Source organism: Balaenoptera borealis (genome assembly GCF_965194805.1).
Source record: "Balaenoptera borealis genome assembly, chromosome: 1".
In the NCBI taxonomy this organism is placed as follows: Eukaryota; Metazoa; Chordata; class Mammalia; order Artiodactyla; family Balaenopteridae; genus Balaenoptera; species Balaenoptera borealis.
This window is the reverse complement of record NC_138860.1, coordinates 79,173,891-79,199,860: the sequence shown is the minus strand read 5'-3', so window position 1 is coordinate 79,199,860 and position 25,970 is coordinate 79,173,891. Positions and strand designations below refer to the sequence as shown.

The 25,970-nt window shown below is 36.2% G+C and overlaps 2 protein-coding genes across 2 annotated transcripts in view; both read right to left on the bottom strand.

The window, feature by feature from the left end:
- SPTA1 (spectrin alpha, erythrocytic 1) overlaps positions 1-12,555 on the bottom strand; it is a 74,408-nt gene extending 61,853 nt beyond the window's left edge. Inside the window, exons 1-4 of the mRNA XM_082407761.1 lie at positions 5,627-12,555; positions 4,425-4,550; positions 2,623-2,763; positions 1,683-1,829 (exon numbers count right to left, since the gene is read on the bottom strand). Coding sequence (XP_082263887.1) covers positions 1,683-1,829; positions 2,623-2,763; positions 4,425-4,550; positions 5,627-5,863 — 651 coding nt within the window. The 5' untranslated portion in view covers positions 5,864-12,555. The remainder of the gene's footprint in view (positions 1-1,682; positions 1,830-2,622; positions 2,764-4,424; positions 4,551-5,626) is intronic.
- Positions 12,556-18,365: 5,810 nt separating this feature from the next.
- On the bottom strand, positions 18,366-25,305 carry OR6K2 (olfactory receptor family 6 subfamily K member 2). The gene is given in 6 exon segments (XM_082406911.1): positions 18,366-22,522; positions 22,525-22,581; positions 22,583-22,615; positions 22,619-23,095; positions 23,097-23,210; positions 23,214-25,305. Coding segments are annotated over 6 exon segments (948 nt in total). The 5' UTR covers positions 23,424-25,305; the 3' UTR covers positions 18,366-22,465.
- Positions 25,306-25,970: the final 665 nt, after the last annotated feature.

Below are 25,970 nucleotides of genomic sequence, written 5' to 3'. Positions count from 1 at the left end.
ACTTGATCCACATCACCAAAATCTAGAAAACCAAACCGCCAGATATTGTATCTTTTGCCCACAGCTCCAGACTAGCTTACTAACACAGGTTGTCCAACCTCATTATTTTCAGAACTCCATCATGTTGATGTCTGCTAACTCCCCTCAAGATCCTGGAAACCAAGGAAAAGAAGAGAAAATTCCCTTTGTGAAATCTGACTTAATTTTTCAAAACTCTAATACTGTGTGTCTTGGTTCTTTTGGGGTCCTGATACCTTTGAGAATCTAATGAGAGCTATTTCCCTCTTTGCAGAATTATACAGACATGCAGATAAACTTAATTTTGCAGAAAACTTCACACATTTTTGCAAACTAACTGAAGCAATGAGATTTATGAATACTAGATTAAACTAGCAGCATCAGCCCATTTTGATACTTGACAATTTTGAGTAGTTCCCAAATGCCCAAGTCTCCCTACTCCTCCTATCCCCATTTATTCCCATTTCCATTTCTATTTTGAAGCCTCATCAGACTGAATTTTCTGCTTCTCCTTCCTTGCTTATAAATAGAAATGATATTCTATGAGCCCCAGCACTTAGGCATCAAGAGGCCTTTCAGCTTCTGTTCTTACCTTCTTGGAACACATAAAAAAGCATGATCTACTGAAAGATGAGAGAGCATATGGAGAAAACCTTCATTTTCCTTGCTAAATCTCCAGACATGGGAGCAAGGCCATTTTAGACCCTCTAGCCCAACTGACTCATTGTATAACTGCAGTTACTTAAGAATACCAGGTGAGATCAGCAGAATAACCCAGCTGAGCAGCTGAGTCACTGAATCATGAATCAGTGAATCTGATTCACTGAAAAAAATAGGTTGTTTGTGGTAGTTTGGTAGATAGTAATAGCTAACTTAAAAATCTCCACAATAAGAAAAAGGTGATAGAGGGAGAAAATTTGGGGACTGTTGGAAACGTGGCCTGGAAAAAAATTGAGAAATATGTTATTTTCCCCTACTCCAGTACCCATTCATCCTGAAATCTTGGTTCTATTAACACAGAAACATCATTCCCATTATAAAGTTGCAGTGATAATGAAACCTTAAATGGAAAAGCATGATAGCCAACTGTTAGAATTTCTAATTCCTTCATGTACATATAAAATCAGACTGACTTCCCAGTTCTCACATATGTTAGGATTATTGATTCACACACTGAGTTTTTAGATGCCCAGAAATTAAAAACTTATCTAAGCACTTAAGAAAATGAAGGTAAATCTGCCTCCTTTTCCCTTCCCCCCAAAACACAAAAAAAATTAGTTTAATGATATCATATATATTATGATAGCCCACCATTATTTTATATTCTTTGCCACTTTATTCTGGTTCTTCTTCATGAAGAAAGAGTGCTTCATAAATTTGAGAAATCAATGTACTGCATGGTGCAGGAGTAACCCCATTGTGGATTGAATTCCTTTATGTAAACACATATACACTCACTCACTCACATCTCCATTTCCGTGGACTGGCAAGGGATAAATTCAGAAAGGAAAGGAAACTGCTCCGGGCATGTTGCTCCAGGGACAAGCATACCTCTGCTTTCTCACAATGTCCTATATCTTTCATGTCCCATCTACTAATGGCCAGAGAGTCTTCTTGAAGATCAAACCCTTTCCCTGGCTTGGCTCTCTTGTTTCCCACCTCACCTCAGCACACTCATTGGCATATTGGTTCACTCCATTCACTCTCTCCTTTCGAACTGCCAGATCCGCTTGGAAATCTTCAAACTTCTTATGCAGAACCTCTGTGCGCTCCCAGTCCTCACCCAGCTCCACTGATGTCACTATAGCCTCCTGTAGACAGAGAAAACTCCGTTAAGTCACCCGTAAACATTTAGGAATTCCTGCAGGTCAAATGCCCAAAATCCTTGCTCACATTCCCAGGATAACTCAGAAGTAGATACTGGTGGAACTTGGGAGAACCCTTCAGGAAAGAGCCAGAAGCAGCAGTGTATTTCCTGAGGTGGCATTCTGGCCCAGGGAACAGTGGTCTTTGGGGTAATTCTTTGGAGAGACCAGGAACATTGTTGGCAAAAGCCCCTGGGAACACCCTTTTGTGTTTTGGAACCTGAAAAATAAATTCATCCTGGTTCTACTCAATTCAACATACTGAGCATTTACAAAAGTATTGTGCTATGCACTTGCTTGTGTAAATGTTCAGTCCTAACCATAGGATTATTCTTTAAGTATGTAGAAAATAAAAACCTCCCTAGTTATAGGTACTGAGAGACAAAGAATTAGGTAAAGAACTGCAATGCTCTAAGCTGGACACAGAGTAAGAGCGAAAATCTAGGAGTGAAGGCTCATGGAAGGTAGAACGGGGACAATCCTAGATCATCTTTCAATGCAGTTTTTGTGTAAGTCTTGTCTTCTTCATATTCAGATGCATACATTTAGACTTATCCCCCTACAATGTTAACTACCTCCAGAATACCCCTAAATCTTTGCCAACATTCCTCTTTCTTCCAAGGAACTAAGCCCAGGAAGAGACATCCTGACTTCTTTATGAAAGGTCTGCATTAAATGGCTATGGGTGTCTGGGGCAGATGGATGGGAAGTCCTATATGTATACTGTTTGGTCCTATACCTTGTCTCCAATCCACTCCAAGATGTCAGCACACTCCTGTAAGTACTGCTGAAGCTTCAGGGCCTGCAGCAGCAGGGTGCCCTTCTCTTGAGTCAGCTCCAGCAGCAGGTCCCACAGGTGGCTGAGTTCCTCCAGAAGGACCTATGGGGAAAGTAAAACCACTCAGGCACAGTACCTGCTGTGGAGCAGCAGGTATAGACTCAGAAACCTGTGCAGAGAGGGACCTGGATAAAAATCCCTCCTCCCCTTCACTCGGGCATTAATTGAGCAACAGATATTTAAAGGAGGAAATAGGACATGTATGTGAATAACAATTAAACCATATGATCTTCCATAATAGAAAAAACTTAATAATGTTTTGGGGTTTTAGAGGATGAAGTGATTACAGACAATAAGACAGGATAGAATAAGAATTTATGAAAGAGTGCTCATTTGAATTGGACCTTGAGGGATAGATAGAATTTTGATAGGTAGACAATGGGCAGAGGGTGTTCAAAGTACTGAAAAAGGCATAGAAAAAACTTAGCATGGACTGTTTGTCAGAAAGGATAAGAGTTACAACGTTTTTCTGACTTATAAAGGAAATAGTGGTACCAAAGCAATGAGAATTTGGGAGTATATAGTTGAGGGCCCTAACGCCAAGTTAGCTTAGAAGAGCAGATTTTACATATACTGTAAAATTGAAGGTGTCATATATGTTATGCCTTCAAGATTCTTGTATTTTTCAACTACTTCATGGCCCTAAGGTAACATGTAACATGTAGACCACATTTATCTCTGCATCCTGCCGTGGTACAGACTGATATAGCCCCAGTGAGTCTGATAGATGTGAAGATGTTTCAAACATTTCACAAATATTTTAATTAATGTAAGGGATTGGTTTTTGTATAAATTATACAAAATGATTTTTATTTTATGACAATAAATAAAATTTGAGATTTTCTTGTTACAGAGTCTTCTTTCTAATAAGGTTTATTCTGGTTAATGTCTGTATCGCCTGACCATGTTTTGTTGACAGTAAAGCAAACTAGAATTTGTTTGCTAAATATGGAACTACAGCCCTAATTTTTAAATATAACACAAATTTGTTTTGAAATTTTTTAAAAATATTTAAACAGTAAAAAAAATTCACTTATACGAAAAAGAACCTGAATTGACTGTATCAACACAAACTTGTTGGAAGAGTATATGAATTACGTCAGAAAAAAAGCTGATACATTAATAATGGGTTCCATAGTGGTGGTGATCTTCAGTCTTCAGGGTTTAGGGAAGACAAGGGATTTTAGGAGGTTTTTTTTCCCCCAAAATGAACAGATGAGAGGGTATGGAGGACTACAATAGTAGTCATAGTATGTGGGCTGTGAAGAGAAAGAGGCATCATAGACAAAGGGAGAAAGATTTCGGAGAAGATTCAAAGAAAGAGCATCCCTTGTTTAGAGAGTTTAAGGGACAAGGACCCTGAGGCTAGAAGAATTAAGTAGAAAGGACATTTCAGAAAACCAATTCATCTGGGTTGAAGTAGGTTTGATCTTGAGCCACCTATACTGTGGTGGCATAAGCAGGAATGTGATGCTGTTTGATGACAGCTTTGTATCATAGCTCTTCTCCCCACTCAAAGGAACACTAGGACATCCCATCATTTTTCCTGCCCCAACCCAAGTAAAAGATAAAAGGCTGTACCATGGTTCCAAGCCAGTTATATCAAGGTTTATACCTGTTGTAATCAATTAAAACTCTGATAACATAATCAACATAATAACTTAATTATAAACATCTCTCACAGAGCCCTGCCATAAATTTACCTTGGTGTCCTCATGGGCAAAATGCCCCTCAGGAAATCGAACTTTCCTGGTTTCTTCCAGCTCAGGAATGACCCTCGATTTTGCTTGCACCTCTGCTTCAAAGGATTCATGCTTCTGATATTTCCCCTGAAGATTAGAAATCAGAGTTTATGGCTAATGCAGCCTGGTCTCCCTGGAAGGGATGTTCTTTTATTCCTCTTCTTTCTTACAGTCAGAACTACTTGTTTCCCAACCTAGATTAAGTGATAACCTATGACCATATCTGGAGGAGACGTATCCTAAAAGAAGTGGTGGTGGCACCACTGCACTTAGGTTTTCAAAGGGTCCAAGGCTCAATGTCCAGGACCATAGAGGAAGTTTTTTTCCAGTCCCCACTGCCTTCGAGGAATTTCCAGTAAATATTATTTTAAATTCTCAATTGCCTTCTGTGGAAATGAAATAATGTAACACAGAGTTTTTCCTCTTCAGAAAAGAGGAACTAAATATTACTGAAAGTAGTGAAGAATGAGGAAGATGATCATGGCAACAATGGCTTTTTTCTTTAATTGAGAGGTTTTTGCATGCCAGATTATGCTTTTGCTGTCATATATAAATTGATCCATTTAGTAGATAACACTTTGTTCTTGTTCCAGGTGCTTCCTCTCCAATATCCATTGCATATTTTAGGCATGCAAGCCTTTCTTCTGATCCTGACTGTGCCTCTTTCTATAACATTGTACAAGTAGGAGTGGGAGCTTCCACCAAAACTCTCCACCTGACACCTCTCATTTGAACTTAACAAGAGGCATGAATAGTCATTTGGGAAAAACCCTGGTTAAATCATATCTTTCTGAAGAGAGCGAAGAGCAGTTGTTTCAGAAACATTGATGTCTCTTCACCTCAATTCCATCCTTAATGTCACAAAATATTGAAATCACATAGTGTGTCATAAATTCTTTGAATTCTCAGTGTTTGGCCCATGGGTTAACTTCAGAATGAATTTATAAAGTATTATCTAGAATGAGTTCCCTTTGTAAATAAGACATTGAGGCTTAAGGAGTTGAAGACGTGTTATTTAAAGACAGAATTACAGTCCCCAAAGTCTAATCTTTCTGTTACATCATCCCTTTACAGTTTACCAGATGCACACCTACATTATGAAAATGTTTCCCTCCCTAGAGATCTTAGAGTCTACTCTGGGGAAGTCAATGAAACTAAATGACCTGTATGTTAGTTGGGTCTTCATAGCTTTTATCGCCTGCAATCTTGATTTTCTCCAAGATCCATTTCTCGAGGTCATCTGCATCTCGTATGAAAACCTGGTAGTGATAGGAATCTTCAAGCTTCTGACCCCTCTCAGCAACCAGTTGCTTGAACCTTTGGTACCGGTTCAACACCTCCTGACGCCTCTCCTGGATCTCTTCTGCTGTTTCCAGCACCTTTGGTCCACCACTCTCCATAGCCTGCAAGTTAAAAAGCTTCTACCTATTGCTGGTTCTCAGATCTCTAGTATACTGTCCTTTTATATGTCTCAAGGTATTTACTCATATTGGACTTATGTTCAGATATCTTTAAGCCTATAAAAGCCTGTTTTTAGAAAAACTGTAGTACATTTATATAATTTTAACCATAAACAGCTACAACTTAGGCTAATAATTCTTGATCATTCAGAAAACTTTTCCAACTTTTCACATAAGTGTGTGCTAACATTAATAAATTTAATAAACTTAATAAAGTTCAATAAATGCTTCTTATTGGACTAATAATCGAAGACAAGTTTAAATTAGCAAAATCACAGAGTTTCAGATTGATAAAAAAGAAATATAATTTTATTGCTTTCAAAGGCTGAAAAGGTGTTAACATGTACTGATAAGGATGAACTTAATTGAATGAATAAATAAAAATGGCTTGCAATTAACTTGATGAATGATATATCCCAAAGTTTGAAAAGATTGAATTCTTCTTACATAAAAATATAACTAATATATTGTTTACTCTTTTTATTTGCTTTATTTATAAACACTACAAATCAAAAGTTTGGCACATTTGCAACCTAATTATCACAAATTTCAAATTATTAGCATCTCAGTAATTGGCTTTTGCTATATAAAACATTATATTACTATCAAACAACATAAAATATTATTTTCCTATAGTAGAATCCAACCTATTTATGACAACATTCAGCAAAATCTCCATAGGGTCCACCTTCATTCTTCTGGATATAAGCATAGTTTTCCTAGCTTACCGCAATGAAAACATTCAATATAAAGCTTAAATTTTAGTCTCCTTCTGCTATACATAATTGCTATTCTGTGGATGGCCTTTACAAGTTTGGCTATAGAATTAAATCCTTCTATGGAGACTCAAACCTTTACTGTGTGTTACTTTGCTCCAAGTTACTAGGTTGTTCTCCATGTGAACCCATGTAAACAGGTCATTGCTAGATTTTGGTGCTGCATAGTCAAAAGCTCAAGGTCATTGTTTAAAGTGAGACATTCATAAAAAGAGTTAAAATTAAACTTCTTTACTTCTTAAGAATCAAGAAACAATTGCTGATCCTGTCAAAGATAGTACAGAAAAGTCAAAGGAGACAGCTTTCCTAATTATATTGGTGACAAATTGTACTGTAAAGAATTCTGTACTCACGGTTTCCTTTGGAAAGTGTTAAGCTTTTCCTAAAGGTCAAGAACCTGTCAAAATAAAATGTATCCAAAAGACAGAGAGAGAGAGAGAGAGAGACAAAGAGAGAGAAAGAGAAACAATTCACATGTAGTTGTCTAGTCTAATTCAGATAGAGATGAGAGAAACGTTACATATGTGGCAAGACAACGAAAAAAAATAGCCCTTTACTTGGGCCAGAATCCCGCCAGCTACAATCTACATTATCTTCAGGAGACAGATTCAGCTGAGGCAGCTGCTAACTTTCACAGATGCTGGGTGACTCAGCGGCTTGCGGGACTATGGTTTTCAAAGTTTTTCAACAGGACTTTATAAAAAATGAAAGCAAAATTTTTAGAATGAAAAATTAGAAAAAAACTCAGTTATAGATGTAAGATAGAGGCAGTGTTAAGATGGTGTTTTGTTTCTTTGATTAGTTTTAGATTTTATATCTGACAGTTGTAAATCAGGAAGGAATTCTGGAATGCCCATTCTTCACACTCTGTGCAGAATTACAAGAACTCAGGGCATACATATGTTCTTGTTCTAGCCTATCTCTAGGAAATGCAAATCAACGACTCTGTCAAAACCCAGCTACAAATTTTTAGCATCCTTTAAGCAACAAGACATCCTAATTCTTGCTGTAGAGCCTTTGTCAAAATAGAAAGAAAATTTTATTCTTTGCCTCACAGATTGGGTTTTTAAAGTCTGATTTAGCCTTACCCTTAATCATTTAAATAAAAAGAACAAAGGAAGTAAGATATATGCTTTTTTATTTGCATTTTGTGAAACAAAAATTAGGATACTTCATTTGACAAACTAATGAATTCATAAAATATTTGAAAATTGGACAAAGTTCTAAACTGTAGGATAAAAGTCATCCTAATTTATGTATTATTTTTAATGGAGAGAAAAGAAACAGAAATCCTTCTCCAAACATATATATATATATAGTTCTTTTAGGCAACTTTACAAAAATGAAACAAACAAACCAAAAGAAAACAGTGGGATGGTTTCAGACCCTCCTAAAAAACAGTGGGTCTATCCATGCCAAACTTCATTCCAATATAAATCCAATTTGAATAATCTAGCTTTCATGGTCTACTAGGGCAGATCAAGGTTCTACATTTCTAGTTTCCTTTCTTCCTGGATCATCTCACCCAATGAAATTGAGAGAGCTTTAAATTCTCTTCTTGAAAATATAATATTTACTTTTTCACATAGTTTCTTTATATTAAAATCAAATTTGGGTGCTAAAAGCATGAACACAAATATTAGAGAATACATTATATCACATGAACCAGGGAAACTCTGACTGGAGTTGGTTAGGGAGGAAATATATTTTTAATCTTTATCCAAGAGATAAGAATCAATTCAAATCTACCGTGTCTTAATTTATATATTGACATGATTAATTTACATTAATTTCTACTCTTTAGAAGATTCTGTGAAGCAGATATTATCAACCTCATTTTTATATGAGAAAACAAAAGTAGTCTCTGAGAGGTAGTCTCATCCCATGGTTGTTTGGTTTGTAAGTATTTAAACAAAGGATAAAATCCATGTGAGTGTGACCATCATGCCACTCATCTATTTTAGTCAATCTTCTCTTAGTCCACCAATATTTCTGGTTGACTTATTCCAGGATCTTCTCACCAAGAGTGTCAACCATGTGATAGCATTGTAACCAAAGAAATATTAGGACCCAATTAGCAGGATTGGTCATCATGAAATAGAATAAAAGTGGACCAGAACAGTAGTCATTAGAGCAGGCATCAATGTGAAAGTGCACATGAGACAAGGAAGAGAATTTATACATCAAGACAGAAGTGTTCTTTGAGTTTTCAGTTGTCGCACCCAGGAGAGATTCATGCTAATAGTTTCTGTGCCAACACCCTGGCTGCCACTCTGGCTGCTGCTGACTTTAAATTCAGTCCCACCCTATCTTCTCACTCCCTTTAGATTGACAGAGTTTCTTCAGTCTCTGAGCATGTTTACCATTATTAGTACAAGTATCAGGGTGTCTCCTTGGGATTGATGGAAGGGCATGATGGAAAACTCTTAAACCCTGGTAGCTTAACACTTGGACCTCTGACCTTCTTGCCACTATTATAGTTTTCCAAGAATGTTTATTGGCTCTGAGGACATGGAGGCCTTGAGTACAGGGGACATAGGTAAAGAATGTATGAGAGACACTGTAGACGTTTAGAATCATGTATAATCTTTAAAATTGCATGTAGCCATGTATATAAATGAATGCTAAGAGGTTAAAGGGAAAGCGTGAGTTGATCACAGACAGCTTCATTAAAGAGAAGTCTTATATTCAGTTTTACAGGGTGGGAGTAATTTGGAGAGCTGTTTTATTTGATCATGGTTATCAGCTCTGGGCAGAACTGTGCTTCACACACTAGTTTTATCAGCACTGCCCAGCTTGCCTGAGTCTCTTCTTAGTTATCAGATCTTCTTTTCCTGGACTCAGAAGCTCCAAGAGATGCTTTATATCCCCAAATTCTAAAGTCTCCCCAATTTGCCACACTAAAATTCATATGCTTACTGTGGATATTTTGGAGTTCAACTTTCTCAGCCCATTTACCAACAAGGAAAAATATGTTAACTTTAACGTAAAACTAAGTTTTCCCATGGAATAGAAGTCATCATTATTTTATTTTTAAAATTTTATTTTTGTTTCTCTAGAGTTAGTTCTCATTTTAAAAGGTCTCAAATAGTTGTCTCCTAAATGGGTTAAAATATTAAATATTGTCATTCAAAAAAATAGAAAGACCTTTTTGCAGTGAACTGTATCCACTTTAACTCTTATCTCTTCTGGTCCTCTAAAGTTATTTGTCCCTTAACTCTATAAGGAAAATTACATAATTAAAGTTTACAATCCTATAATAAAAAATAAAACTCTTTTTTTCCCTTACCATTATCTTCTCTCACTCTCCCTTACTTATTTTATTATTTTTCTGTTTTATTTATTTGGTATTATTATTCAATGTGAATAAGAAAAAACAAAACCCATGATGTCTCCTTTAACAACAAACTATGTAATTATAATTGAAAAAGACCTTGGGATAATGGAAAGTGCACTGGATTTGAAACTGAAACCATCTAATCTGAAGACTCAATTCTACCATTTTATAATCAGATGAATATTGGAAATTTGCTTAAATTTTATTAAGTATATAATGGGAATAGTAATGACAAGGCTACTTATTCCAGAGAATTTTTATATGACTTAATTTAGATGGTTGATTAAAAAGCACTTTATTTAAATATACACAAAAAAGAATTTTTATTGTTATGAATAATGCCAAGCACATATATTTCATTTACTTCAAGTCATATATTTTGTTCTGAATCAGAAATCTGAAGTGCTTAACTTTTAAAGAATGATTTGCAATGTATCATTAGAAAATCTTATATAAAATTGCTGAATGTTTCCATCCAGTGATAATTATCTCTGAGTACAGCAACCCTTAAGGAAACCATATAGGCCTAAATCTTTACAAACTTTATAAAAATGGCATTTTTGGTGACATGGTCCTACTCAGGGAAGAAAGAGCACAACTAAAAAAAATATTTCTTATTAGAATAAAGGAAAGTAGGAGCCAGGACTAGACATTATTTCCTTTATAACCATGACTAAACTATGAAGTTTAATTCTTATATTTAAGGGTTTAGATTCCCAAGATATCAATAAAATCTTATTAAACATGTAAATAAAGGCCAGTCATTGAAATTTAAGTGGGTTATCTGTGACATTGCTTCATTTCACTATTAAAAATTACTCTAAGTGTAAATACACTATGTATCTTATCTTTATTCATTATCGCTGGCTCCCCTGCCATCCTCTGTTGAATGTGTGAATAGCCTTAGTTTTGTATAACATAACTTTTTTATAAATTATAATTTTGTCAGGAGACAAAGAATACCTCTGTTTATTTACTCTTTTTGTGAATCATTATTGAGCATTTCTCTGGGCAAAGAATTCTAACAGGCATGGGGAATATAGAGATGAACAAAATAAGATACCTACTTTTAAAGAGTTCACAAACTAGAGCGCTCACAGAAGACATGTAAACCATGACACAGGATAGAATAAAAATCATACTAAGTAGAAGCTCAAGAAATGTGTTACAGAAACACAAAACAAAGACTGTTTCTTTCTTGTTTCAGCTAATTATAGCAGGAGATGTTTTGCCAAATCTGGCTCCCTGTGCACCTATGCTAAATAAAAATACAGAGACAGAGAACTGGAAGATAAGAAATAGAGAGGCTTTTTATTTTCTTTGCCAGGCAAAGGGAAGACACAGTAGGCTAACACCTCGAGAATTGTGCCCCCCTCCTTGGGGAATCGGAAAAGATTTTATACGTGGGGCCCATGGTCTGGGGTAGGTGATAAGGATTAAAGTAGTGAAGGTCTTGCATTTCTTTTCTTCTGCAAATTCATGGCCAAAGCTGGCACCAGGGAGCTCAGCAAACTGGTTTGTTGTCACTGAAGTTATGGCTCGTGACCTTCTTTCTGAAATGAAGAGTGCTACAAGGGAGTGTAAGGGGAGAAGAAATGCCAAGTGCAAAGAGTAATTCATATGGAGTCAGAGAATAATCAGTTTTGTGAAGGACAAGTCTAGTTACAAGTGTTTGTTAGTAGTAACAGCTAAAGAATAACCAAGATTGCTTAACTCTTTCAGGCCTGTTTATGTTGTTTCTCCAGCCTGTTCATCATTTCCAAATTTTCCTTGTTTATCAGAAAAGTCTCATTTCTATTTTTGCTGCAACAGTGTCAGGACAGAGGTAGAATTTTATGAGTCCTTCTGGATTCAAAGAATAAACGACGGGACTGTGTGAGTCTTTGCCCCATTTTCTTTGTATTCCATGATTAATCAATCTCTGAGGACATTTCCTAAGTGAACAGAGATTGGATGGATAAATGTCCCACTTAGAGTCAGTGCACAGAAAAAATAAACACAGCAGCAACACACTGAAAACATAAATACAGATACTGGCATAAATATACTTTGTTAATGGGTATGTCTTTTGTCTTATTTGATAGTAGATTGGCATGTGTGCACTTTTATGGCTTCCTTGATCTCTTTGCTCCTTAGACTAGATAATTGAGTTAAAGGATGGCCATAACACTGCAAAGAGTGGGCTAATGGCCACTACAGGAAAAGGAATCCTTAGTAGAGAAGCACAGGGATGTAAAGGCTACATTTCCAAAAAAATATCAAGAAAATAGCAAGGTGGGAAGCACATGTAGAAAAGGCCTTTGGTTTCAGCCAACAGAGCAGATAATGTAGGATTACTGCAATGATACAAACATAACCCAAAACCACAAGCAGTATAACCATGATGATCTCCACAGCATGTACAATTTCTAAAACCTTGATTAAAATAATCTATCAGTGTTCATGCATGTCAGATTCAGGAGGAGGTCAAAGTTGCAAAAGATATTTTGAATTTGATTTGGACCACAAAATAATAGTGTAGATATCAAGCAATCTCAGGAAGTGGCATGAAGAAGCCACAGAAACAACAGCCTACAGTCAGCTGAGTGTAAGACTGAAGTGTTATGATTGTGGGGTAATAGAAGGGGTTGCAGATGGCCAGATATCTGTCTCTAGCCATGGTGGTGAGTTTGTAAAGCTCAGAAATGACAAGAGAGTAAAATAAATGCATATGCAGGAGGCACTTAGTCAGAGAAATGGTCTTCTGCTCGCTGACTTGATTGGAGAGTATCTTGTGGATGATGGTTATAGTATACCAGATCTCCAGGAAGGAGAGGACACTGATGAAGAAATACATAGGAGTGTGGAGGTGGGAATCCAGTTTGATGAAAAAGAAGACCATAAGGGTCCCAGTGATGATAAACAGGTAAATTAGGAGCAAGATATAAAAATAAGAGTTCATCTTCCTGCAAATGAAGAAAAAAAAAAATCCAGTGAATATGAATTCAATCACTGCTGTCTGACTTTTACTTAAAATCTTCTCAATGTGGGGCAGAAAAAAAAATAGAAAGAAAAAAGGAAGTAGTAATTGGATAATCAATTCATTCATTTATTATATTTTTATTTGTTCATTCAAGTATTTGGTCAGCGCTTACTATGTTCCATGTGCTGTGTAATATGGTCAAATGAGAGGGATCACTTAAAAAGAACCAATATTCCAAATGCATAAATTGCTGTATTTCTCCTAGCTAGCCACACCGTAAGATTCAGCTTATATAGTCAATTGCCTCTGTTACCCAAGAACACAACTTTATAATTAGCAGAATTGTCCCCTTTATATTTCCTTCATTTCTTTCCTCTATATCAGCCCCTCTCCTGCTCAGAATAAAGAATAAATCAGGGTTCAGCTCAAATAATACTTCCAATGAATTATTCTAGTTAGATTAAATTTATCTCTCTGTGGTACTCCCATAGCAATTAATTTTGCACTTTCTATATCATGGTTAATAATACAATACCTTGTCTGCTTCTCCAATTCCTTTTTATACTCTATTTTAATCAGATGTTTTACACTAATAAGTGCTCAGTAAACATGTGTGAATGTGGGAGGCAGGCTTGCACACCAGCACACTTAAGCAGTCATGACTCCAACACAATAGAAAGGCATACACAGCCCACATATAGGAGACATCCTTGTACGCTGTTGATGAGACTGTAAATTGGTGCAACCATTATGGAAAATAGTATGGAGATTTCTCAAAAAATTAAGAATAGAACTAGTACATGACCCAGCTATTCCACTCCTGGATATTTAACCAAAGAACACAAAAACTCTAATTTGAAAATATATTTGCACCCTTACATTCATGGCAGCATTATCCACAATAACCAAGATATGGAAGCAACCTGTGTCCATTGATGCTCAAATGGATAAAGAAGATGTGATACACACACACACAGACACACACACACAACGGATTATTAGTCAGCCATAGAAAAACAAAATCCTGGGCTTCCCTGGTGGCGCAGTGGTTGAGAATCTGCCTGCCAATGCAGGGGACACGGGTTCGAGCCCTGGTCTGGGAAGATCCCACATGCCACGGAGCAACTAAGCCCATGAACCACAACTACTGAGCCTGCACGTCTGGAGTCTGTGCCCCGCAACAAGAGAGGCCGTGACAGTGAAAGACCCACACACTGCGATGAAGAGTGTCCCCTGCTTGCCGCAACTAGAGAAAGCCCTCGCACAGAAATGAAGACCCAACACAGCCAAAAATAAATTAATTAATTAATTAATTTAAAAACAAAACGAAATCCTGCCATTTGCAGCAACATGAAGGAAACTTGAAAGTGTTATGCTAAATGAAATGAGTCAGATGGAGAAAGACAAATAATATATGATTTCACTCATATATGGAATCTTAAAAAAACAAACACAATAAAGCAAAAAAAACAGATACAGAAAACAGATTAGTGGTTAGCAGAGGGGAAGGCTAACCGTTAATTGGGTTAGTTGGGGAGAGGGTAAAATGGTGATGGATGGTAACTAGACTTGTGGTGGTGATCTCTTTGTAGCATATACAGATGTTGAATTATAATGCTTTCCACCTGAAACTTACATAATAAAAAATATATGAATGGAAATGAATTTTATTGAAAGTGGAGAGGTAAATAGCATATGGCTGAGCAAGTTGAATTCACAACTATGACAACTTTGACCTGAATTTTGAAAAGTGAGAAAAAGTTTGTCATCTCCCTTTTTCCTGTAGATGAGAGCAATAAATTCAGTTCTTCTCAGTGGGCATGTCCTATGTGGAGCAAACAAATAACATGGAGAAAGAAAATGATATATGTAATTGGAGTTGGAAAGAGTGTTTGACTACTTGATCTCCAATACTTTTTGGAAGAAGATAGGGAATAAATATATAAATGAAACAAATGCCTTATCCCACTTAATGGAACCTTCATTCTTCCAGTTCTTTAGACCAAATTCTTTGGAGTCAAGCTTGTCTCCTCTCTCACACCCCATATTCAATCAGTAAGCAAATCAATTAGTGATACCTTCACAATATTTCTAGAACCAACTACTTTTTTTTTTTAATTACAACTTCTTTATTATATAGAGTTTTAGTACTTACTCATTGGACAACAGATAACATTTTAAAGAAAGAAACAATATAAACTATATCCCTCTCCTCAAGAATAGACCTAATATAACTGCTTCAGGGGTCTCTTCACTTTGCATACCAGATATCCTAAAAGTTTATTGTGATATGATTTGAGATCACTGGATATTTTGGGCAGAAATTATTTCAAACAGAACCAGAGAGAAGTCACCTTGGCCACTGAAAGTCCTGGGAATGTCACAACAGCACTCCTGGTACTGTTGGAAAGAGTCCCCTATAGTCTTGAGATATTACAGTAGTTTGTGAGTCATGAATTTAGGGACACACGTTTTAGGAGCCAAGGCAATGCCAAGGGCCCCATGATGCCTGGTGATATTTGAAGGAATCTGATTCTTAGGATTCAGATGTAATGACCAAATGGACTTCTCATTCTAATTGTCAAAAGGAAGCCAAATTGCTGAATTGCTCTCTTGCTAGTACAGAGAAAAGGACACCGCAGTGTATTATGGAACTCCACCAGGTAAGAAGGCTTTATATGTAGCATATTCTACTGTCGGGTTTAATTCTGGGTTTAAAAACAAAACTCATAAAAATATATTGATTTCATTTACCATCTTCTCTCTTTTAAACCTACTACTCATAGGTGTACGACTTAATATTTGGAAATGGCAGGCCACAGGATTCATCCTTTTTATTTAAAATAGTATGTGTGTGTGTGTGTGTGTGTGTGTGTGTGTAGGTGTGTTTATTTTTTTTGCATATAACCTATGCACTTCCTCCCATATACTTTATTTTTTTAACACCTTTATTGGAGTATAATTGCTTTACAATGTAGTGTTAGTTTCTGCTGTATAACAAAGTGAATCAGCTATACATATACATATATCCCCATATCCCCTCCCTTTTGAGCCTCCCTCCCACTCTCCCTATCCCATCACTCTAGGTAGTCACACAGTACTGAGCTGATCTCCCTGTGCTATGCAGCTGCTTCTCACTAGCTATCCATTTTAGATTTGGTAGTGTATATATGTCAATGCTACTCTCTCACTTCTCTTTTACTTCACTATGTGTGACAAACTCTAGGTCTATCCACCTCACTACAAATAACTCAGTTTTGTTTCTTTTTATGTCTGAGTAGTATTCCATTGTATATATGTGCCACATCTTCTTTATCCATTCATCTGTCGATGGACACTTAAGTTGCTTCCACATCCTGGCTATTGTAAATAGAGGTGCAATGAACATTGTGGTACATGACTCTTTTTGAATTATGGTTTTCTCAGGGTATATGCCCAGTAGTGGGATTGCTGGGTCATATGGTAGTTCTATTTTTAGTTTTTTAAGGAACCTCCATACTGTTCTCCATAGTGGCTGTATCAATTTACATTCCCACCAACAGTGCAAGCAGGTTCCCTTTTCTCCAAACCCTCTCCACATTTATTGTTTGTAGATTTTTTGATGATGGCCTTTCTGACCAGTATGAGGTGATATCACATTGTGGTTTTGATTTGCATTTCTCTAATGATTGGTGATGTTGAGCATCCTTTCATGTGTTTGTTGGCAATCTGTATATCTTCTTTGGAGAAATGTCTACTTAGGTCTTCTGCCCATTTTTGGATTGAGTTGTTTGTTTTTTTGACTTTGAGCTGCTTGTATATTTTGGAGATTTATCCTTTGTCAGTTGCTTCATTTGCAAATATTTTCTCCCATTCTGAGGGTTGTCTTTATGCCTTGTTTATGGTTTCCTTTGCTGTGCAAAAGATTTTTAGGTTTCATTAGGTCCCATTTGTTTATTTTTATTTTTATTTCCATTTCTTCAGGAGGTGGGTCAAAAATGATCTTGCTGTGATTTATGTCATAGAGTGTTCTGCCTATGTTTTCCTCTAAGAGTTTTATAGTGTTTGGTCTTACATTTAGGTCTTTAATCCAGTTTGAGTTTATTTTTGTGTATGGTGTTAGGGAGTGTTCTAATTTCATTCTTTTACATATAGCTGTCCATTTTTCCCAGCACCACTTATTGAAGAGGCTGTCTTTTCTCCATTGTATGTTCTTGCCTCCTTTAGAACCAACTACTTCTTAAAACATTCATACTGCAACCCTGGCCCAAGCCATCAACCCTTGCCTGGATTTTGCATAACCTCCAAAAGTGTCTGCTTTTGCTGTTGCCCTCTTTCAGTCTATCCTCAGCGCCAAACTAAGATAAATCCTATTAAAAGGTAAATGAAATAATTTTGCTTCTCTGCCGAAAACCCTCCAATGGGTCCTACTTTACTCCAAATGAAAAGCAAAAGCCTTTACAATGGTCTTTTAGTTCTTATGTAATCTGGCCCAACAAAACTTTTTCTGACTTCATCATCTATGTCTCCACATCCACCCCAATCGCTCTATCCATATGCCACCTGGAATGTCCTTACATTATAGTCTTTGCACTTCCATGCCCTCTACCTAGAACATTCTTCCTTGAAATATTCACATGCCTAGAACTTATTTTCTTGTACTTCTTTTGGCCATAATTCAAATAATACTTGCTGAGAGATGCCGTTCCTGATTACCTTACTTAAAATTAATCACATTCTAGCCCCAAAACTCCTTATTCGCTAACCGTATCTTATTGTTTTTTCTCCCTACCATCTCTTACTACCATTTAAAATATAATTACATTTTACTTAGATTATTGTCCACCATCCTTTCATATGTAGACTCCGTGAGTACAAGGATTTTTTTCTCTTTATAAAATAGTTTTATATGTAATGCCTAGAACAGCAAGTGGTACAGAGTTGGCATGTAATTCCCTCTTTAGAATTATATGATATATACCATTTCTATTCCTTTCAGGTTGCTGTTACATACAGAGCAAGTTTCTTGAAATACCTAAGACAGAGATAGGTCAAAGTCCCTATGGCTGATGGAAAAGATGTAATTAGGTAACCATACTCATATTACAGAGGAAAAGTGGTGAAAGTGTTAATTGCGTCAGGCTATGAATATGTGCAAACGAATAGGTTAGAATAGTGATGGGAGGAGAAATTCTGAACTTATAAGTAAAATATCTAAGAAATTGTTTCCTAGCTATATAATGATCAACATTTTAAAACCTTCAGCCTGCCATTAAGTTTTAGATTGTTCATACCTACTTGCCCTAAGGTAAAAGAATTTAAAAGAGTAACAAACACTCTTTTTCTAGGAATCTAGATGCTTTGTTTCAATAGACAAACCTCTGAAAATCTATTATTCAAACTGCAGGAAAGTTAACAAGAGCAAAATAATGTCAGCAATGGAACGGTAACTCATAGCATCTCCTCCTTTTTGCACTCTCCATAGATGTGACAGTACAGAAAATCAGAAGTCATGAAGCAATTCAATAGTCATTTATTGAGGCCATTATTATGTAGAGCCCAGTGCTAGGCACAGGGAGCAATGCACATATGAACCAATGACACAGTGCTTCAAGTAGGATGTATTAATGATAATTCAAGGTAGAAAGCAAGCAGTGTCATAAGAGTGGCACAGATAAAGTACAATGAAACTTCAGAGCAGTTACTGCCCATTGTCTCTGGAGTCAGAGTGTTGGGATTCCTGTCCTTATTTGGCTACTTTTATGGGTAAATTACTTACCTGCTCTTTGTCTCAGTATTTTCAACTGCAAGTTAGAAATGATGAGATGACTTATATTGTAAGTATTAAATAAAGTAAGAGATGTGAAACACTATGTGCTTGGCACATAGAGAAAATAAATGTTAGTTATAATCAAAATAATTATTTATTCTCATTTTTTAAAGGGATGAATAAGTTAAAATATGCTTATTAGGAGAGTTTAAGAACAGCACAGTCAGTAATGCTGAGACAATACTATTAAGTATTGCTTTGGTGAGAAAAGCATGGCAGTTTGAAGTCTGGACTCATTTTTGTTACTTGCTCTATCATTAGCTAACTATGTGAACTTAAAAAGTCTGTTTGCTTCAATTGTTTTCTTGTTTTTTGTTTTTTGATCTGCACAATGGATGTGATAATATCAACTGCATGAGTTTGTATGAGGATTAAGTGAGTTAATCCAGTGAAAACTTGGTTTATAGGCCATAGTTCTTATTAAAACCAGCCTCAAGTCCTCAAGCCCATGTTGGTTTGTACCAAAAACTTTTCCTAAATTAAATGCAAGTAGAGTTCTAAAGGTATATAAATAAAGATTAAAAAATAAAGGTAAGTATATAATAAATATTCTTCATGTCTCAGAACAAATACAATTTCTCTTTGCAATTTTTCTTGGTTTTCCAGCACAGTTACTAATTCTGCCATGATTTTATGAATTTTGTTGTTATTACTTTTTATATTGTACTTCTATGGGCCTCTCCAATTCTTTAGTGGAAACTCTTTTAGGTAGAGGTTGTATCTTTGTCCAGAACTTACCACACTGCTTGACATGTAAAATTTGCTCAATAATTAATTGTTCAATATGTTCATGCAGATAAGATTTCTGATATTTAAAAAAGTGATGGAAAGTAGTTAACAGTGAACATAAATAACCATCTTCAGATTACGTGTCATTAGTTATGAAGGATTTTCAGTAAGTGATTATATACTCTTTCATTCATTTATTTATGTATTTAATATAATCTCCCCAAAATATCATAAAATATAATAAGCAGGTTGGTGAGGTGGGAAGCAATGTGAGAGAACTCACTGCTCAACCCTCAGCAACGTGAATTCAAAAAAAATCACTGTAAGAAGTTCCACCAGTAGATTAGCGCCGTGATCTCCCCTCTGAATGGTGTCCTTACTTTTGACCATCAGACACTGCCATATGCTGTTTCTTTTCCTTTTGTTTTTCTCTCAGTTTGGAATCTTCTTTATTCAACACACATGAACACACACACGCATGCACAGATACACACAGGTTAGCTAGGAAAATTACATTCACAATTTGGAGTGAGGGCGTATTTAATCTTAGAACCTTTATAAGCAGCGTAGTAAAGCAATAAGATCTAAGTTTTAAGAAATAAAGTAGTCTCAGTTGGGAGAGCAGATAGAAGGTGAGAAAGTATGGATGTAAAAAGGTAGTTTCAGCTATATGCATTTTTAGGGACAATGATAAATTTTGAGGGACTAGGAAAGTGATAAATACATTTTATATTTTAAGGCAGTACAAGAACTTTTAAACATAAAATTCTCTCTGTTTGTCCATTTGGACCTCCTCTCTCTCTCCATAATGTGCAGTGTGCATCTGCATTACACATCAAAAAGAACTTCTCAAAGATGGGAGTGTCTGCTGGACCGTAAAGATCGGTTTTTTTCCTTTCTTCTGACCCTAGCAATGTAACTTCTTTAAAAAAAATATTGTCCTTTCCCAACTCTGTAGGGAGTCATGATGACTTGATGCTTGCTTTGTAACTGCTTGCCTGGACTATGTATCCTTGTTGAACTTTATGTAAAATATCAATATGCCATTTTGATGCATGATATTTTGTCTCAAAAATGTATCTGACTGTGCCTTTGACCTCTAACAGGAGGAACAGTTCTCAGAGCTTTCTGAGAGCCTGTCTCCCTGGTTATAATGCTCAGTTTGGCTCAAATAAAGTTCCCTTTATTCTTCTTAACTTGATTGTTAATTGGACTTTTATTGAGAAATTGATTATATACTACAAAATCTTAAAACAGACAAAACAGATAAGAAAACTGTGTAACCCTTTCATATGCTGGAGATTTATGTATATCAATTCTGTAACAATATTGTACTTAGAAAAGTACAGTTAAAATAATTAATCAATCAGTAATTTCATTCCTCATGTTTTATGTAGAACATTAAAAATACATACACTATTTAAACCCAGCAACACTTCTCGTACCCCTTTTTCCCTCTTCCCTTATTTTCTTACACTAAGTATACTTTCTGAAGACTTTCCTTTACCAAGACCTCTCCACCCACAACCTATGATTTTTCTCACATTTTCTCTCTTCTCTATCTGAATTCTTTATCAGATAGCATTATCCTCTTCTTATAAGACATTTCCCTTTACTTCTGTCTTTGCATCATAAGACAAGGGTGAGGATGAGGGCATAGCTATGGCACACTAGTGGGGAAGTGAGGCTGACTACCATAGGATTCCTAGGTGGGCTAGGGAAGAGTGAAAATCTACTAATATTTGCATAGTAATCAGCTTTATTATTGCATCCCCATGAGGTGTGAGCCTTGGAGAAAAGCACCTTTTATGAAGCATAAAGAGAAGAATCCACAAGAGAAAGAGCCCTCAAACAAAATAAGATTTAAAAAAATAGAGTCCAGCACCCTGAAATCCAAGGGAGAAGAGGTTGAAAGGGAAGCACTGTTGTACAATATGGTTGATCAGTTGTCTGGGACAATCAGAATGCAGCATGGTGATATTGGTTTATTTACTTAGTAGATATTTATTGATATTATTGCTTAATTAATAAGTACAAAACATTTGATTACAGTGAAACCAAGGATTACATTTTTCAATTTATCATGAAAAAATATTGATTAGCTAATGAATAGATTAGTTATATTACTTTACTTTTTTTTAGAGCCAAGGTTTTTGTTTGTTCATTTATTGCACTTAAAATATTCTTCAGTGACCTTCTTGGCCTGAGATTCTTTGCCATAGTCCTTAACTACCACAGAACTGCAACCAACCCTTTTACGGGGTTTCTCTCTCTGTCAGTTTTAAAGAGACCTATCCATTCTCCTCATTTCTAGTGGTCATTGATATTAATGAAGTTGATTTGGGGTTCAGCAAAACAGCCTCCACTAACTTGACACACAGGCTCATTAGAGGTAGACGCAGGGCTTACTGCCTGTTATTGACACAGACATGGAATTAATATTGTGTAGTACTGCCAAGATATAAATCATACAAGGGATTCATAATAGAACCTGCTGAAAAACATCTAGACTGTTATTTATCAATACATGAATACTCAATTAGAAATTAGGGTTATCCTTCAGGTATATCCATTGGGAATACCATGGAGAGAACTTAGTCTTATGAAGATGGTTTTTCAATTACCATATCTTACAAACAGAATTCTCGACTCTGTTAAAATTAGTAAATTTTTAACCAGATTACTTCCACAAATTAAATTTACCTTGAATAAACTGAGTGGTGGAAAACTTAATCAAAAAAGTCAGATCCAAAATATGTCAAATTGAATAAAGTTTGAAAGAGACTATTGAGTTCAGTTATTAGTGAATTTTGTTTATTGGTGACTTTTGGGAGACCCGTTTTAGCAAAAGGCTGATGGGAAAGACGTATTGCAGAGAGTTGAGGATAAAAAGGCTCCAACAATTATATAGACTCCCAACTGCTAGATCTTACTTGAGGTCCCTGGTCTTTTGAAAAATGATGTTAGCTTGACTTATGTGTTTTTTTTTATAGCTTCCTTTATCTCTTTATTCCTCAGATAGATAATGGGGTTAAAAAAAGGGAGACAAAACTACAAAATCCAGAGCAATGGCTGTATCTCAGAATAAGGAGTAGGTGGCAGAGAAGTGTAGGTACATGAGAGCCACACTGCCAAAGAAAACCAGAAAGACAGTGAGGTGGGAGATGGATGTGGAAAATGCCTTGCAATGACCCTCCGCTGAACGAATACGTAGAATTACAGCCACAATACCAACATAGGACATGAAAATGAGCATCACACCTGTAATGATCTCCACTGCATGGACAACATCCACTGCCTGAATCATGATGATGTCTTGTGTGTCTGGGCAGGCCAGGCTTGGCACTGGGAGGAAGTCACAAAAGATATGCTCAAGGTGATTAGAGCCACAAAATAGCAGTGTGGAGATCCAGGCAATCTCAGTGAGGGGCATGATAAAGCCACAAATACAGCAGCTTAAAGTCAGCAGGGCACGTAGCTTAGGGGTTATGATAGTGGGATAATGAAGAGGGCTGCAGATGACCAGGTAACAGTCAAAAGCCATAGCTGTCAGGAGACAAAACCTCACTCATGCCTGTGGAATGAAAGAAATACATCTGCAGGAGACAACCACTTAAGGAAATACTCTTCTCACTAAGCAGGCAAGACAGAACCTTTGGTATGGTAGCTGTGGTTTACCAGATCTCCAGAAAAGAAAGGGCATTAATAAAGTACATGGGAGTGTGGAGGTGAGTATTCAGCTGGACCATTGTGATGATGACTAGGTTTCCAACAACAATGAAAACATAAATGAAGAGCAGTGGAACAAAACAGATGACAGGATCTCCCCAGGAATAAGGGGAAGCAGAGAAGATAAACTGAGCTGTGGTTTGATTGGGGCTCTCCATCTCCAGGTGAGAAATGAGATTTCAATTCCTACTGCACTCAAGCCTTCTAGGAGATGCTTACTATTGGTCATAGAGTGAGTACACTTATCAAATACCAGCATCTGAATAAATCCATGTATTTGGGCTGTAGAAGAAGAAGGAATATTCCATATTCCATAGATACTTACAACTAAAATTGGAGTATGGAAAAAAAAATACAGTCAGAAAACACAGCCAGTATATTAGACCAATGATTCTCAAAATTCAGCATGCATCAGGATCACTTGGAGGGCTTGTTAAAACTGAGATTACGGGTCCCCATCCTGAGAGTTTCTAATTCAGTAGGTCTGGGGTAGGGTCAAAGAATTTTCATTTCTAACAGATTTCCAGGCAATGCTAATCCTGCTGATCAGAGGACCATATTTTAAAACCACTGCATTTAGACAAAGAAAGAACTAGATGAGGTAGTGAAAGAATAGCAAGGTGATGTTTTTGCCCATATTCAAGTCTTCTTGATTTTCTAACAATCTCCCCATAACTGTTTCAAAATTCTTCCTTCTAAACTCTCAGTTCCTCATCTGATTCTTGGCATATGATTTAATTGAATATTTTAATGATGAAGACAGACATCATTAATAAATTCCACCATCTTCCTCCCTTTTCTGCCTCTAAATAACACATCCTTTCTTTCATCTCTCTTTTCCTTCTCCATCTCCTAGGAAAATTGATCTCAAATGTATTTTGTATCAGAAGTCTTTAGTCAAATGAAATAATTGATGGAAACTGACTATGTCAAGAAATAAATGCAAAGCTCTTCTAGTATAATTATATGGGGTGGATGGGTGGAGAGAGAGAGCTGTAGTGTTCTGTAGAATACAGTTTAAATAGAACACATTTTAATATATTGTCCTATTCCTTTATCTCCTGTTCAGAACCATTTGTTTTACTTTCTTTAATGATTTCCTCTCTTCTGCTATCAAATATGCACAAATCTTATCTTGAGAGGACAGTCCTATCTCTATTCAGACTATTTCTCTCCTTTGTATCAACACCATTATTTTCTATCATGTTAATATGTATTTACTGTCTTCATTCCCTCCTGAATCCCTTTGAATCAACTATCTTTCAACTTTCCATATCTCTTTTCTTAAGTTATACCAATGACTTTCTGATTGAAAATTCAATGGCCTCCCTCTGTCTTTGTTGCCACTAACCTTTGAAGGTCAATCACCCAATCCTTGGAAGTCTTTCCTTCTTTTGCCTATTCCACACTACATTATACAGGTTTACCTCATTGGCTATTCTGTCTTCCACCTCTCAAGTTTATGGAAATAACACAAAATTCTATCTTTGTTCTTTGTTTCTCATTCCATATTCCCTTCTTCAGAGAGAACTCATTTACTCAAGATTATTGATCAGCTCCTTAGGTTTTCAACTCTCATTAATTAATGTGACTCCAGAGTTACTTGTTTTGTATCTCAGTCCTGAGCCCCACATTTTCTTTGACTCTCCCACTTAGATGCCTCACCTTGACCCAAAGTTGCCACCTCCACCTGTTATGGAGTGAATTGGGTCTTTTCCCCAAAATTCATATGTTGAAATTCTAACCCCGATACCTCAAAATGTGACTGTATTCAGAGATAGGGTCTGTAAAGAGATTATTAAATTAAAATGAGGTTATTAGGTTGGGCCCTAATCTGATATGACCAGTGTCATAAGAAGAGGAAATTTGGACACAATTTCAGAAGGAGGCTTATAGGAAAATTCAAGGAAAGGCAGCCATTTACAAGCCAAGGAGAAAGGCCTTGGAAGAAATCAACTCTGTCAAAACCTTGATCTCAGACTTCTACCTTCCAGAACTGTGAGAAAATAAATTCTTGTTCAAGCCATTCAGTCTGATACTTTGTTAACCCCAACACTCAACCAATTTCCCTTGCTGATTTTCTTATTTTTGTTCTTCTAGATACCAACTTTACACATTTTTGCATCTATTGTCCCATCATGTCTCAAACCTAATTAATCATCAAAGTCTGCTTAACTGTTTTTTTGCTGTATTACCAATATCTTTTATTTCCATTGTCTTACCCCTAATTCAATGTCTAGTCATAATGTCTACACTATTGTAGTGGGTTTCCAAATGTTTCTGCTTCCGGTCTTACTTTTCTCATACAAGCCTCCATTCCCTCAAGATCTATCTTGCTAGAGCATCAGTTTACTCATGTGACTCCCCTTCCACACCTATACTTAAGTTTTACATTCTCATCATTTTCTTCCTCTAAATTGTCCCTTCTTTAAAAAGGAAACAATCTCAAATCCTCTAGGATAACACTTTTCTAATCACTGAGATAGGAAAAAAATAAGCTCCCTTTTTGTCTGTCGTTGATTAATAACTTTGTGTTGTGTGTGCATTAGGAAAGGGCACTTTATTAATGGTCTATTATTTATATTAGCTATAGATATATTTCTTCATTGATTATGTGATTAAGTCCCATCAAACTCCCAACTACATCATCTTTCTTTAATATTGCGCTGAAACGATTTTTTGTTATTTCAGCAGAAAACAAAGCC